The 16,534-nt window shown below is 40.5% G+C and overlaps 1 protein-coding gene across 4 annotated transcripts in view; it reads left to right on the top strand.

The window, feature by feature from the left end:
* LOC134003516 (disks large homolog 5-like) overlaps positions 1-16,534 on the top strand; it is a 31,906-nt gene that overhangs the window by 7,194 nt on the left and 8,178 nt on the right. For 2 of the 4 annotated variants that reach the window (XM_062442743.1, XM_062442745.1), the window contains exons 3-26: positions 274-427; positions 751-894; positions 2,830-3,013; positions 4,328-4,584; positions 4,954-5,266; positions 5,877-6,107; positions 7,415-7,599; positions 7,729-7,854; positions 8,125-8,257; positions 8,365-8,489; positions 8,615-8,790; positions 8,947-9,050; positions 9,674-9,766; positions 10,205-11,200; positions 11,403-11,526; positions 11,782-11,926; positions 12,582-12,703; positions 13,328-13,411; positions 13,509-13,668; positions 14,658-14,820; positions 14,905-15,038; positions 15,478-15,642; positions 15,814-15,997; positions 16,210-16,358. In XM_062442743.1, coding sequence (XP_062298727.1) covers positions 274-427; positions 751-894; positions 2,830-3,013; positions 4,328-4,584; positions 4,954-5,266; positions 5,877-6,107; positions 7,415-7,599; positions 7,729-7,854; positions 8,125-8,257; positions 8,365-8,489; positions 8,615-8,790; positions 8,947-9,050; positions 9,674-9,766; positions 10,205-11,200; positions 11,403-11,526; positions 11,782-11,926; positions 12,582-12,703; positions 13,328-13,411; positions 13,509-13,668; positions 14,658-14,820; positions 14,905-15,038; positions 15,478-15,642; positions 15,814-15,997; positions 16,210-16,358 — 4,651 coding nt within the window. Of the gene's footprint in view, positions 1-258; positions 428-750; positions 895-2,829; positions 3,014-4,327; positions 4,585-4,953; positions 5,267-5,876; positions 6,108-7,414; positions 7,600-7,728; positions 7,855-8,124; positions 8,258-8,364; positions 8,490-8,614; positions 8,791-8,946; positions 9,051-9,673; positions 9,767-10,204; positions 11,201-11,402; positions 11,527-11,781; positions 11,927-12,581; positions 12,704-13,327; positions 13,412-13,508; positions 13,669-14,657; positions 14,821-14,904; positions 15,039-15,477; positions 15,643-15,813; positions 15,998-16,209; positions 16,359-16,534 lie in introns of all 4 variants that reach the window. The other 2 variants (XM_062442742.1, XM_062442744.1) reach the window with 1 other exon arrangement.

The raw sequence follows: 16,534 nt of genomic DNA, 5'->3' as shown, positions 1-16,534 counted from the left end.
AAGTTTCGTCTTTGCTCCTTGATTAGATTGGACTGTTAACCTTTTTATGAGTTCAAGTATTCCTTTTGGTGTTTGAGTTTGCAAGTTTTCAGTATAAAGCTGAAAAACCAAGACTACACAGTTTTATTAAGTACACATGAGCTATACACTTGCCCTTATGTGGGCATTTTCAAGATATGGATGAAGCTGCACGCATCATCTCCATCATTTGAGCTCTGTGAATGGCACATGCCACCAGTGACATACTAACTCCCACAGGTACGCCTGGTCCAGCCTCCTCCCCTCCACCCGCCCACATGGACAGCCACCAGGTGCAAGAGAAGATGGAGACCGTTCTGTTACAGCTTCGACATGTGACCCGTGAGCGGGATGAATTACGCAAACGTCTGGCGCTGTCTTCACCCGGAACCACCTTCGATGACTGCAGGTACTGTTCTGATCTCATGCACCTAACTGCCTGTTTTCCAAAACAAACATTGACAGAAAGGCGTGGTGATCCTGTGTGTACCTGCGCTCTGTGAATAGAGGCATTTTGCCTTGTTCAGCTTTAAAGCAACAAAAAATCCAAGTGAGCGAAGGTATTGCGTGATGCAAAATTGTTTTGGCTCAACTCTTTAAAACAAGGGGTAAGCATAAAGTTTGTATGATGTTTATCTTGCTCATACTTCTGTTGTCCTCCCATGTGGCATCTTAAAACTTGATTTTGATGCATTGCTATGTCGACTCTGTTCTTCCCTCTTTGTGAAACAGACCAAACTCAAAAGCAGGTCATGACTATGAGCGTCTGAAGCTGCAGTGCATGAAGGCGATGGCAGACCTGCAATCCCTGCAGAACCAGCACAGCACCACCCTGAAGAGGTGTGAGGAAGCTGTGAAGAAAGCAGACTTCTATCAGTGAGTAGAAAGCCCACTACAGGATCTTTGTAAATTTTTAAACAGGCGGTGCATTTGTGCTGTATGCATACTCGGCCAGCCGGCAGGGTTTTAGCTGGTATTCAGTTTCTCCTCTGACATATTCACAGCAGATTGCACAGAACAGATTTTATTTTTGTTAGAGTAATAGGGATGAAGCCTTTATACCAGTCCAAAAGCTGATGAGTTAAGCCCTGAAAAAAATCCTTGCAGCCCCTCATCAATTTAATTTCATCTTTGTGATTGTTTTAAAAAAAAGACTGTTTTTATTGTCATCATAACCGCATAAATCCTTAGTCATCTTTTTAAACCAAAGGTTGAGACCAAAGACTGAATTACTTCTCTATAAGTAATACCCTTCTTGAAGAGTTCATGCCAAACCATGCTCTGTAATCATCATCTGAACCCTGTGTGCATGGCACGGCATCTGTGCCATGAGGATAATGCTACGAACAGAGCATTTGTTTTTCCATGAAATAAGCTGTGCTGAGTTGTCGTGAAGGGGAGGCTGGTCCATTTGTGTGATTTAATGATGCCATACTGTCTCCAAAGTGTAGGGAACCAACATCTGGCCCCAATGCAAACAGACAGATGAAGGATTATTGCCATGTTTAAACCTCTCCTTCTGGGCTCTGTTTGCACACCAGAGAAAGTCTTTATTTATTACTGTCCTGTCCTTCTCTGCACTTTTCCATTCACACTAAACATCATCCTCTGTGAATGGGAAGTCGTTTAAATCACATTCATTCCAGATCGATGAGCAGATCAATTAGTCACTTAACACTTAGGCTAGCATTAACACTCAGTAATCATGGAGGATTGTGTTTGTCCTCTTAGTCATTCATGTTTGTACAGTTACATGTTAATCACTATTACATAATATGATGTTTTTACTTACTTTAATTATTCTTATAATTAGCATGAAGAGCCTTGATTGTGGTATTGAGATCAAATATCACGCTCAAGGCATAAATAATTGGTATCATCATGGCATTATTTTATTCTACAGTGGCTAAGTACTGTATGTCAGGGCAAGTGAGAAAGTTCACAATCTAATCTCTGAGAAGATGAGGCTGACATTATTCAATATTTTGGTTGTTGTCAGTAAAGCCCATGAATAGACCAAAACATATAATCCATTAATCCATCTTTCTATACTTTCAAATGTCACTACAGTGTGTGGCAGTCAGCCCCAAGCCCACTGATAGACATAAATCTTGTAGAAATAATTGTTATTATTTTAATTTATGCCTGTATTTTTCTCTTGGTTAATCAGTTAGTTGTTTGGGCAATAAAATGTCAGAAAATAGGGAACAATGTCAATCACTGTTTCCCACGGCTCAAGGTGTCATTGTCCCAGTCAACAGTCCACATCCCAAATATATTCAGTTTATTATCATGGAGGACTCAATAAACAAAAAATATACACATTTGAGAAGATGCAATCATTTGCATTTGGACATTTTCTTCTTATTGTTATGATGACTTGGACATTTTCCTCTTCAAATGACTTAAGAATTATTTGATTATCAAAGTAGTTGGCAATTCATTTAATAGCCAACAACTAATGGATTAATTGCTGCAGCTCTATTAGGAATCATTATTCAAACAGGACAAATTAAGTATTTTCAGTAGCTGATTAAAACACATTTAGCAAGTATTCATGGTTCATGAATGTATGTGTGATCGACTCGAAACAGACTGAAGTGATCATGTTCATCATAAATTAAGCAGTTTAGTACATTTTGGAGCCATGTCGTTCAGAGGAAAAGGTTACATCAGGCTTCGACTACACGGTAGATTCTTCTTAGTTGGCTCAATTATATTTATTGCTTGACTACAAGAGCTATAATGCTGATTTTAAGCATGGTTGGCAGTGCTCGAAGTCAGATGGTACTTGCTGTGGTATCTCTTCAGTACGCTGCACAGCCGCCTGGCGAGCGAGCACACCCAACTGAAAGAGGAGCTGGAGGCGGTGAGACAAGACAACATCCAGCTGGTCAGGGAGCACAACCACATGAAGCAGGCCTGCGAGGAGCTGCGGAGGCTACACGATGACGACCAGAGAGAAGTGACTGACATGAGGATGCTGCACCAGCAGGTACTTGCAATTCCATCAACATTTATGCTCACACACCTACAGATGTGAATACAGATGCATTCACAAAGATAGAAAGATCCATACTGTTTGCACACACTAGTACTGAGACACTCATTTCCATTTCTGGATGCCCTTGAGATGCAATCATTTGGATCTTGACATTTGAGACAGAAATCAATTTATTTCTCTCTCGGTGACCATTACTTAAAGGAGGATGACATCGTTCAGAGAAATCGGGTCAGACAGTGTGGTCCTCCCATGTCTTGCATCGATCAAAAAAATCTTCTAAATTAGATGAGGACTTAACCTGTGTCTTTTACTTTTGCTCTGCCTGACATGTTTTCAGCCTTGGTACAGTCAAGAAGGTCAGATCATTAAATTACATAACCAAGGGCAATGTCTTATATGGCTCTTTGAAAAGAGGGGCCTCATTGTATCCAGAGCTCATGTCACCATTAGGTAAAATACTGTTCAGCTTTAGTCAAATTAGGAATCAAATTAGCTCAGTGATGTCAGTCCAAAGTTGATCTTTATAGTGAAGTTGAAGTTGCCAATGGCTAACTACGCATTTCCTCTTATGTGAAACTCGTCCTGGTTTGTCCTTTTAGTTTTTTTGGTGCATTGTCCATAATTTGAATTTTATACTATAATAAATCACTATTTTAAAAGGATATGTGTGTATGTGTAGGATTGGTCTGGTCTTGTTTGAATCAGCTTTTTGTTCACACTCTTTCTCTCTCCTTTTTATTGTAGAGCTGCTAGTGTAGAGGCATACAGGAAATGGAAAAAATAGAGAAAGGGGGGTATGATATGCAACAATGGTCCCCAATTAAAATCGAACTGTGGATATTGCGGTTAAGTGGCATGCTCTATCCATTTGGCTACTGGGCCACTCAGCCGTTTCTTTTATTACTTAATGTTTTATGAATTTTGTCTCGAGCACTAAGAAACAGAGTTGTAGCCAACTTTTCTGAAAACAACAGTTTGTCCATTAAACTATTGCTCAGGTCTGAAACCTCAGCACAAAGTGGGGGGCCAAAGCTTTAGTTGATGACTTGTTTTTTTATGCCAGGACACTCTTTATTTATTTACTTTACAGTACCAGTTTAAAGTTTGGATACACTTTCTCATTCAACTGAATGGGATGGTGTGTCCAAACTTTTGACTGGTATTGCACATTAGGTTAACCTGTACTGCAGATGGAAATGAATGACCAAACCTCGTTTTTATATAACTATACTGAAACACTCGATGTGAGTTGTCCAATTGTGCACCTCCTAATTTAATCTGGGACTTGAACTATGTAATTTCTAGGTGATGAGAGAGGGGTCATCTGATGTCCTCAACAAGCTGTATGACACAGCTGTGGACAAATTGGAGGCCATGAAGAGTGACTACGAAGCTCTGAGGAAGCGCTACAATGAGAAGACAGCTGGTCACAACGCAGACCTGAGTCGCCTGGATCAGACCGAGGAGGAGAACCATCGTCTACAGAAACAGCTGGACATGCTGCTGAAGCAGAGGGATGCTGCCATCCTCTATCAGCAGCAGTACTCATCATCTATAAGAAGGTTAGACCGGAAACATCAGACACTTCAAACGAACAGCGCTAGAAGCTGCATATACAGACTTGGCAGCTGTAAAAAAGCCTAATGATTAACAGCAGCAAACTTTGCTACAAACTCAGTTCTTGATTTCAATGCCAAGGTCAAATCTGCACGACCAAGTACTTAAAACATTCTTAATCCAAGGCAAATGAAGCTTTGCAGATGGGCAGTTGCTTTCCCATTTTAACTTTTCCTTTTATGATGCAAAGACTGTAAGCTTGGTCACTTACTTTTTCTGCCTGTCTGTGTTCTTATTTATGTTTTAACATTAACACAACATAGAAAATATTAATCTGCAAGTTTGTTAAGCAACACAATCCCTATCTGGTACAGGTTTGACAGCACACAGCAAGAATTGTCCAAGGCTGCAGCCCAGAACAAGGAGTTGCAGAGAGAGATGGATCGGCTGCAGTCGGAGGTGACACGATTCAAGACCCAGCAACTCAAAGCACTAAAGGACTGTGAGAAATACAAGGAGGAGCGGGACTCTGTGATCAACGAGTACCGCCTGATCATGAGTGAGCGGGACCAGGTGATCAAAGAGGTGGACAGGCTTCAGACCGGGCTGGAGATGGCGGAGGCCAAGTTGAAGAACACTTCCTCAGAGAGAAGGGTGGCCAATGAGGAGCTAGAGGCTCTTCGACAGGTAAGAGCTGAAACAGGTGCTCCTTTAGTCCCATATAAAGAAATTTAGTCCTGTTCTGATTGTTTGAACATTTCTGAAAAACACATTGAACACATGCTCATAGCTTCATATTAATAAGGCTACATTTCGTGGAAAATTATCTACTGTGGTTAAGCTGGTTACATCTGCTGTGATCATTAATTTACGCAACATCCAGAGCTTATTTAAGCTGTCCAAAAAGTAATCGTGTGTCATCATTGGTGTAAAAAGGCCAGATGCCCAGCCAAGAAAGAAAATGGGGAACGCATATTGATTTTTTTTTTTTGTTTTCTTTTAACTGGCCATGATGAGTAAAAAATGTGTTGTAAGAATTCTTTATAATCCTCAGTTCTTCATGTCACAGGAAGTTTTTTAGTGTCCTCTTTTTGTTCAGTGAGATGAGATAAGATTTTATTAATCCCCTGAAAAGAAATTCCATTGTCACAGGTGCGTAAAAAACACATCAAAGAAGTAGGCAAAGACAAGTGGGAGACCTAGTACAAAATGAAAATGCAAATTCAGAAAGTTCTAAGTATTTTTTTTTAGTTTTGATGTCGATCACACATTGTTTATATGTTTATGTGATATGAAGGAGCTGGCCTCAGCACTTGTGGACAGAGACCGGGCTATCTGTGAAAAGAACGAGCTGCTGGAGAAATACTGCCATGAAGTTAAGGACAAGGCCGAGGCCCAGAAGGAGCTGAGCCAGGCCTGCAAGGACATTGAGACGGTGCGTGAGGAGAGAGACGTGGCCCGTAAAGAGAGGACCGAGGCCATCATCCAAAGGGACCAGCTGCTGCGAGAGTATTACCAGGCCAGGCAGGTAACCAGACAGACAGGAGATTTATCGTTATAAATGGAGGGATTGATTTATTCCTCTGACAATAATCCCTTCATCCCATCTCAGATAGTAGTAGTAAATGTTTTTTTCAGCAGCTGGCAGGTTTCCACACATTGATTTTTTTTTTCTTTTTTGAGAATCATTTGTATCAGCTATCACACTGTGTTTCAGTGTGATTGCCAGATTAATTGTGCTGAAAATCCCGAGATTCCTGCATTAGGAAAGTACCAGTAATTACTGTGAAAAGGCTCTCTCTGACTTTGAAGTGCACATGAAAACTGCACTGCTTCAGAAATGGATAATTAAGCCAAACAACAGTGCAGTAAAGTCTAATGGAATTAATTTAGCCATGGACTTAATTAATACTCTCACTACACTTGACAGTCTCTCTGCTGTACATTTATTAAGAGAGTATGCTACACAGATACACCAGCAGACTGTGTGACTCACAGTTACTATATTGTATCTGACCTACTTCAAACCACATCACCTAATCCAATTTATTGTCACTCATTTAACTACTTTTAGAAGACATCATGTTGCTCTCAGTTTACAGCGATTATAGTTTAATTTTGGCATTGTTTAAGAAAAAATGGAATCTTAAAGTAAGTTATGTTATGAAGAACCTTTTATTTAAACTGAAAGGCATGTAGTAAAACATTCAGAAAATAGCCCTGCTTTAAAAGGAGATGCATTAAGTGTGGGTGGTGGTTTACATTTACAGGTGAGAAAATTAAGTACAATCCTTGGGATCCAGTTTGAGCAATACATTAGTTGATTTGTAAGCTTAACATACCATGACACTACACAGCTGCTAATAACACTATGAGACCAAATTTTACCTCTGTGGAAAATGATAATGGACTACACTTGCGAGGCTAAGAGAAGATTAATGATACCCCTAAAGTAATCTATTAGGACTGAGCATGTGTAGGTATTTGATTGGCCAACGCACTCTGTTACCGGATGACATTATATTGCAGGACTACCCTGCTTTTTTTTTTTTGCCCGAGGCTGCTGCAATTGGCAATGCTGCTGTGCCAATGCAGTGGATAAACAAGGACGCTGCTTTTTTTGGTCTGTCCACTATGTCACATGTCTCATACATGTGGTGGAGTAAAAACAGTTATTGCAGAGAAAAAGTATGAAGTCAAATAAAGCAAAGTCCTTCAAAATGTGTCTACTGTACTATTAAGCACTGTTTTAGTTTTTTAGTCTTGCTGCCTACATTCTTTCTACACTCACTGACATTGAAAATGATCAACTAAGATGCTCTGCTACTCCTCCAGCAACAAGACTCTGCCACTCTGGATAAGGAACGAGCCAACAAGGAGATTGAGATGCTGAGGAAGCAGTACGAGGCCATCTCTCAGGAGCTGAAAGAGGCCCTGCAAGAGGCCGAGGTAGCAAAGTGTCGACGAGACTGGGCCTTTCAGGAGAGGGACAAGATAGTGGCAGAGAGAGAAAGTATACGGTGAGGACACACATAGAGTACAAATCGCATGAACACAAAAGAAGATTTCTGTCTTCTATAATATGTTATGTTATATTATACTAAAATAGATTTGTTTACATCTTGTGACGCCTTGTGTGCATCTGTCAGCACGCTATGTGACAACCTGAGGCGGGAGAGGGACAGAGCTGTGAGTGATCTGGCAGATGCTTTAAGGAATCTCGATGACACAAGGAAACAGAAGAACGACGCTGCACGTGAGCTCAAAGAACTGAAGTAAGTCATTACTCCACACTTTTTTTCACTTCTTGCCACGTTTATGACATATTCTGCACTATTTCTAGGTCTAAAACAAATATTGTTGGATGTTCCACTCATGTGACAGTCTGTACTACACTTGCTTAAGGATCCAGAATGTAGATTTAATATCAGGTCTTTTCTGCCACTCAGTGGTGGATTTATTATACAGACTGAGAAAAGTTCAAATTCCATCCAAAGGTGACTGCATTTATTTAAGAATTATTTAACTTTTTATGTTTCCAACAGAGAAAAGATGGAGGACCAATTAGAAAAGGAAGCAAGGTTTCGTCAGCTAATGGCTCACAGTTCACACGATTCGGCCATCGACACAGATTCAATCGAATGGGAGACGGAAGTTGTAGAATTTGAGAAACACAGAGTAAGAACCACTAGGAATTTCATCATTTTTTCAGATGCATATTCAATAAATAATCAACTACTTAATGTGCAAACTGCAAAGATTTTAATTATGATGTCTTATTTCAGGACATGGATTTGAAAGCACTTGGGTTTGATATTGCTGAAGGGGTAAATGATCCTTATTTACCTGGAGATTGCGGCATATTTGTCAGTAAAGTGGATAAAGGAAGTATTGCTGAAGGAAGATTAAGGTGAATGTCCCATTTCTTTAGTCACATCAGTAATCCAATAAATGTTGTTTTCTGTGATACGTTTCGAATGTAAAAAAAACAAAAAAAACCCCAAAAAAACAACAACTCACTGTTCCTCTTCACAGGGTGAATGATTGGTTGTTGAAAATTAATGATGTAGACCTGACCAATAAGGATAGAAAGCAGGTGATCAAAGCAGTAATGAGTGGAGAGGGAGTGATCAATGTGGTGGTTCGCAGAAGGAAGTCACTAGGAGGACGGATTATCACTCCGATCCAGATAAACCTCACTGGACAACAAGGTCAGCTCCATCATGAAAAACCATTACTATTATTACATAGTGCTGAAAATACAACATATGACATTCCAGTATCCAACATTTTCTAATGTTTAATGATTATTGAACTGAATAGATAATTAACATGATTTCTCATTATTTTTCTGTGTTACCACTCAGACTGTGGCATAGGCCTGGAAAGTGGAGTGTTTGTTGCCACGTTGGCTCCAGGCAGTCCAGCTGTCAGAGATGGCGCTCTCACTATTGGGGATAGACTGTTAGCTGTGAGTATGCTGGCAAGATCCTGTTCAAGTTATTTGGAAAGTAATGATGCTCATTTAAGGCCATGTTTCTGCTATTGATGAACCTCTACTGCCCTCTACTGTACAATGTGGGGTTTTAAATCAAGGAAAACACTGTAGCTGGGTCCAAAATCTACGCTATATACTATATTATGCAGTATATACACACTACTCTAGTCTTCATTTTACACTGTTTGGCTTGTAGTATACAAGAAAATTATTTGTATTTCATAATTTTTAGTAACAAGAATTGATACAAGGTGTGCAATCAACTGCAATATCTTTTTGTCAGTCACGATTAGCTCCTCATATCTAGTTTATTTATTATGCAGTAGACATCTTTTACTATTTCTTTTATAATTACATTTACCACTTTTAGTAATTTTTCCACTTTTCCAGTTTAAATGTACCTCATACTCAAAACCAGGTTAGAATTAGTATGCAGTATGAACTTAATATTTTGAATCTAAATATCCCAAATAATTGTTCTGAATGAATTTATGTAATTCTCATATACATGCCTTGGTCAGTATAATATGTACAATATACTATGTTGTGCATGGAGGCAAATACATTTTTCTCATTGTATTTTTTGCACACCACAGATTAATGGAATCACACTTGATAACAAGTTGCTCTCCGAATGTGAAGCTCTATTGAGGAACTGCCGTGATTCTCTCAGCATCTCCCTTATGAAGGTGAAGTCCTGAGACCCCCAACACACACACAAAAAGTACCACTGAGATTAAATTACTGTGTATAGAAGTGTTTTAAAGCAGTTTTTTTTTTTTTTTTTTTTTAGAGTAAACATTTAATCATCACATCACAATGTGTGTAATGATGGTTTATTGTAAATCTTAACTTCAGCAGCCGTTAAGAGAAAAGAAAGAGAAAACATTTACAGTGCTGATATTTCTAATGAGGTCATCTTTAGGTTAGTGTTCGTGTTGATTTGTCACTCACTCAACCATCCAGTTCTGAGAAACAGCACATTTATTTAAAGACAAAACAGCAAACTGTTATGGTAACGTATATACATATTTAGATTTTTTTTTAATGAGGTAGCTCTTGTATGCTTCAGTTTCATGTCATTAAAAAAACAAAACAGGTAATTGTTTTCTTTCCTTTATCAACAGTTCCTCCCACAGAGCTACTCCGGTCAGAGTTTATTTGAAAGTTTGAGAGACTCGGAAAAGACCTCTAGGCTCCAGTCCTGTGACATCCACACCAGGAACTGCAGGAACTCTAAACACAACTGCTCCAAGCACAACTGCTCCACACAAACAGACATTTGCAGCTGTGACTTGAGCGGCAGGGATGATGATGTGTGTAAGGATACAGGGGATTCCCTGGACAGCAGCAGCGGTAGCAGCATTCATTGCCACCACAAACCCCTTTCCAACAGCTCTCTACACTCCCACTCCCATTCTCACCAAGGAACGTCCTCCTCCCTCCACAGTCCCTCAGAGCCCCATCCAGACTTTTGCTACAGGAGGCAGGAACTGCACCGTCGCCCCCTCACATTCACCCCTGTGCACTCCGACTGCAGCACCCCGCAGAGCGCTATGGACCGAGGGGAGAGCTCACCAGCTAAGCCTAGTGGAGGCACATGGCCAAAAGTCATAGCGGGAGCTTCTGTTCCTGAGTTCCAGCTCTCCATCTACAAAAAACCCAAACCCAAACAGAGGAAGTCTATCTTTGACGTGAATGTTTTCAGAAGACCCGAAGCATCTCCGAAACTGGACTACATGTCTCTTTCCCAGCTGCCCAAAAACTCACCGCAGAGCTTGATATCTGAATCCACCACAACACCCCCCACCCCTCCCGCCAGGAGTGACTCATTCAGGTTCAAACATCGCCAGCAGAATAGCTCGGCATCGGACTCAACCATCACCACCAGCGGCCCCCCAGTCTCTCAAGCTACAAGTCCACAGGATGAGGGAGAGGCAGGAAGTCGGCTCTATTACACTGATGCTCCTTCAGGAGAGTCGAAGACTGCTCCCAAGAAACCTGTGGAGAAAGAGGGGAGTCGACGCAGGCCAGAGGAGCAGGGAAAGAGGAGGTACCGGCCAAAATCGGCACCGGCGCTGCGGCGAAACGTGACTCCATTACACATTCCTGTTCCCATGCAGGTAACTAAGATGATGTCCTTATCTGATCTGGTATGCATTTTGACACGTGCATGTTTATAGTAAGCAATCTGTCTTCTTTTTCAGAATTCTTAGGAGGTCTTATTTAATTGATTTGCAGAAATTGAAAAAAATTAGTAACAGTTACAGCCATTTCCTTATAAGATTATTGATTTTTATTTATTTATTTATTTATTTTTTCCAGGTACAGAGTTTCTCTAACGACGAGCACTCCCCTGAGCCGATGGACTTATTACGCTTCTCTCCTATGCGAACTAATCGGTACAGCATGCCCTTTGCACCCCCCAGCTACAGCAGCATCACAGCACGTAAGTCATCAGAACAACTTTACCTTCTCTGTTTTGCTTTTACATCTAGTTGTCTGTTTTCCACCAGCATTTGAATGCAACATGCATTTCTGCATCAAATTACATTAAAAGAGTTTCTTTACTTAACATGTATTCAAGTTGGGTTATACTTATTTGTAAAATTGTTATCCACAATTTATAAATCACTCATAAATTTTATCACTAGTGTTGAGACTTTGAGTATTTCTGATGATTTGGCCCTTTGCGTCCCTCCAGACCCAGCACAGCGAGGTTTAGCCCCGTGTCCTGCTGTGACAGCTGTGATGAGGAACCCGGTCTACACTGCCTGGAGCCATGAGATCGAGACCAACAACTGCCCTCCAGCACCCAGTTCAGGCGTCCACACACATTCACATACAAGGTGTACATATCTGGCTGTGTTTTCCTGCCCCTCTGCATTTTTGATAGGTCACACTAACAGGCCTCTCTCACTGTAGACATGTTGGCTTGTCATAGTAGGAAAACCACACATGTGACTAATAACATTAATGATGGCTCTGTTCTATTAAAGGGTCTCGATAAGCCATGACAGAGTGACAAGGAGCCTTAAAACCGTTTAGTCATCATTCATGTTATTATGTACACCTTTGCTTTTCCTACTTTGACATATAAAAAACATATTCTGTGAAAAATGCCTACATATGTGGTGACAAGTAGGTCCTGCTGCTGTCCATCCATACAGTATCATGATAAATTGAATATCATTGGGTTTTGATCTGTTGGCCAGACAACAGTTGTTTTACTACTTTTTGACATTTTATAGATTTAACAAGTATTTCTTAGATGAACTGATGGTGAACGTGTTAGTCATTAGTTGCAGCCTGTATTATTTCAGAACATTCAACAGTGATTTATGAAGTCCTGTGATGTAGTTATGGTGTATTTATTTTATAAAACAACATTGTCTGCAGTGCCCTAGATCTTAACAAACAATGGCACTGAGCAAATTATATCTTGCTGTGGGTTGAATAATTGACTCCTGGGGAACTTACTGAGGCCTTTTTCTCCACTTTTAGCCCCAAGCATCAAGGTCACCTCAGTCTAGACCTCAGTCACAAGCGCACTGGAGACATGACTGAGACAAGCTGCAGCCAACCACCACACAGCACCAACTCTCTCCCCTCCAGTTCCAGACTGGGTACGTATAGTTTTTCATTTAGTACATTCCATAAAAGATCTGTTGTTGTATATCCTCATGTTTAAGTCACCTCATTTAAATTACCAAAACATACTTTTCTTATATCTAGCCATGCAGATACTTTCCCAGGTTTTGAGAATGTTCTTCTTATAAGTCTGGATTGGTCCACAGACAGACAGACAGACAGAGAGAGAGAGAGAGAGAGAGAGAGAGAGAGGGAGATCTTAAAACCTCGGTAAATCCAACCAAAGCTACTTTCACAGTATGTCGTTGCAACAAACCTCACTGTAAGACCGCTTTCACAATATTTAATGAGAGTTTAGACCTTCATTTAGCAAACTGACCACAAGTTGATATGCATCATGATGTGTCTGACTCAGCTCAGGAGATGACAGTGACTGATTGGCCACATGCTTCACGTAATTAATCAAAGCAGCCTATAGCAATGTCAGGAAAAACAGCTCACCAGGTTCACTGATCAGTTTCCTGAAGGAAACCTTGTATCTGCATGGCCTGATAACAACAATAAAGTGAGAAAATGTTTTGTTTTTCTTGTAAATTGGTTGAACATACATTTTTTTAATTTTTTGATTTATTTATTTATTTTTTAATTCCTCTTTCTAGGCTCTTTAAGTACTTCGCAGTTTAGGGCAGAACGCATCAAGATCCCCCCAACTCGTTATCCCCGCTCCACTGGATCTGACAGAGGTACTGAGGAGTTACGCATCAGTACGGTCTGTTAGCTGTATTATTGCAGCACTAAAAAGCATGTCTGAATTCATGCCTTTCTTCTTTGCCACTCCAGGCTCCCTTTCCCACTCGGAGTGTAGCAGCTCGACACCTCCAATGTCTCCTGTCAACCTGGACACATCATCTTTCACAAGCAGCCAATCACAGAGCTCCATTTCCACCCAGCCCAGAATATCAGTCAGCCCTGCTCCAGTTGGTGACAGGCGGAAGGATGGGTAGGCCAGCCCCTCGTCTGGGTCATTATACTGTCATCATTCAGCAGAACACGACGTGTTTTCCACCATTTGTCTGTACCTCTGTCTGTTTCATTTTGATGAAGTGCTTGTAAAGCAGTAAACAAAGATGTGAGCCTCCATCCCATATTGTTAGAAGACCGATAAGCCATCTATCATTTTTTCCTTCTCTTTCCTCTCTGTCGTTGGTCATTATAACATGAAATCTTTCTCTCCTAGTTTGGGTGATCACTCTTTCTTTCCTGTCTCAATCTTCTTCTCAGATTTGTCTCTTATAACACTCCCTCTGTCAGGCTTCCAATAGCAGTTAAGCCCAAGTTCTTCTCTTTAAGAAGCTTGAGGTTTGTCCTCTGCTGCTTGTGGCAAATATTTGCACTGCTAGATCATTACAGCATGGATCTGAAAACCTTCCATGTACACACTGCAGATATTCTTGTTTTGTGCGTTTGACTGTTGTTTTCTGTTATGTAAGATACATATATTTATATCTTTTCTTTGTTTTTGTTTTTCTACATGTTTGAAATAAAGCCTTCATTCATTCATTCATTCTATTCTAGCCTTGCTTAGCAGCAGTGGCGCTAAATTTGTTTAAATGTTTAATAGCCCTGATAATGAAAGGTAATGGATGCGTATTTAAGTCATCATCTCTTTCTGCTTGTTATTAATTCAGAATGCTGATGAATTTTGTATGATTGCATGACTTGAGACTCTGAAATGCACTTGGCATGCTCCACACAGTTAAACGCCTTTTAATGGGTTAGCAATGCATCTTTGCTGTAAAGGGTCATCAGAAAGCTACAATGCATTGAAACATCAGATTGCAGACAACAACTTCTCCTATGAATTTTATTTGGCATTATAATTTATATAGTTTTAGAGTCATATGTTGCATCCTGCCAGTAGCCTTTGTGGTTTCCCACAGATGTAAGAACATCTCTGTTCTACAACATGTTCCTCTTTTTCCTCTAAAGGCCATACCTGGAGGAGCCACGCAATGTTACGGTGCAGAAAGGAGCAGAACCACTGGGGATCTCCATTGTGAGTGGAGAGAACGGTGGAGTGTTTGTGTCCAAAGTGACAGCAGGCAGCATCGCACACCAAGCTTGTTTAAAGTACGGAGACCAACTCCTTGAGGTAAAGCAGCCACCACACTTCTTTAAGATACATGGCTGTGGTTATCATTTTGTTCTGTTTCTAATGAATCCCTGCTGTTTCCAGTTTAATGGAATCAACCTCCGGAATGCCAACGAGCAGCAGGCGCGGCTGGTGATCGGGCAGCAATGTGACACTGTCACAATTTTAGCTCAGTATAATCCTCACATGTTTCAGCTGGGCAACCATTCTCGTTCAGGGTAAGGAGAGTCCAAACACCACAATGACTAAGTACACAGATTGATTTCACGGATATGAGATCATCAAATTAATCTGGCAATCTGAAGCTTCATTGTCTATCAAAGTTATTTTCAGTATAATGTGAATGAATGGATTTATTATGCTAAATTCAGTCAGTACATGAACACAAAACACTGTTCTCAGCAAATAACATATTATAAGTACACAACCAAATATCAACATACTGCAGCGCCAAAGAAACTAATTGGGGGAAAATGAGTGGGTTATGTAACTGAGATCAAATAACAAATACAAACACAAAGAAAAAAATCTTTGTGCACTGTAAAAATCTGCTCAGTAACTAATGTCTTTTTTGAGGTTGACATTATCATCGACTCTCAATAGCTTTTATTTTAAGAAATGTAGCAAAGAGTTTAAAACGTTTCTGTTCTCCTCCAGTTCTCGGATGGAGTCCATCAGCAACCAGCCAACTCCTCAGGACAGTGGAGCCAACACCCCAGATAATCACTCCACTGTCGATACGCTTAGTGAGCAAGATGAAGGCACCATGACACCACCATCCAAACAGACAACTCCTGCCACCAGCCCTCACAGCTCCTTTAGGTAGGACTGGACTGTTACTATTTTTTTTAGGTTTAGTATATTAACATATTTTACAGTGAATATTGGCTGGTGATCATTTTGCATTAATCTAGCAAATACATTTAGATGCTTTAGATAGACAGTGTGGTGGGAATAAGAGAAATTCAAACCCTGACTGAGGTTTTTCTCCAGGCTTCCTGGTTCAAGTTTGCACCGGGCCACAGAGCCTCGACTGGTGAGGTTAAAGAGGATCCAGGTGGAGCTAGGAGTTCAGATCTGTGGAGGAAACCTGTGTGGCATCTTTGTGGAGAGTCTGGATGATGACAGCCCTGCTAAAAGTCCTGATGGCCTGCTGCCTGGAGACTTGATACTGGAGGTATGTGCATTGTTTATTAGTCACTTGCTAAGAAGGTCATGTGCACAAAGTTCAAGAACTGCTTCTACTGTATAAAGAACAACCTCCTCTTTTATAACTGTCTCTGTTTTTATGCATTGTTAGGCTTGCTTTTACTGAAAATGGTGAGTCATTCTGTCTTGGCAGCCGAGCTCAGTGTCTTTTTGTTAACTGTTATTGATATTTTCAAACAGTACAACAGCATCGGCATGAAGAACAAAACTAAAGAAGAGGCTTACCTGGAAATGTTAAAACCAGCTGAAACAATCACATTCAAAGTCCAGAACTGTGTGGAAGAACTGGCTGCGATAAAAGAGACACCTGGAGATGGATTTTTTATAAGGTACCATCAGTCATTATGAAACAATCCAAACTGGTGACAGAGTAGCTAAAGTTTCAACATCAGTTGCTGTGAATATAGAAACATAAGACAGGCAAGTCCAGTAATCAGTTACAACTTTAGAGGTTTAGAGGTGTTTAAGATGCCTGACAAAGCAGGCAGAAAGGGATACTCATACT

This window comes from Scomber scombrus, chromosome 21 (genome assembly GCF_963691925.1).
Source record: "Scomber scombrus chromosome 21, fScoSco1.1, whole genome shotgun sequence".
Lineage (NCBI taxonomy): Eukaryota > Metazoa > Chordata > Actinopteri > Scombriformes > Scombridae > Scomber > Scomber scombrus.
This window is presented reverse-complemented; position numbering and strand designations above follow the sequence as displayed.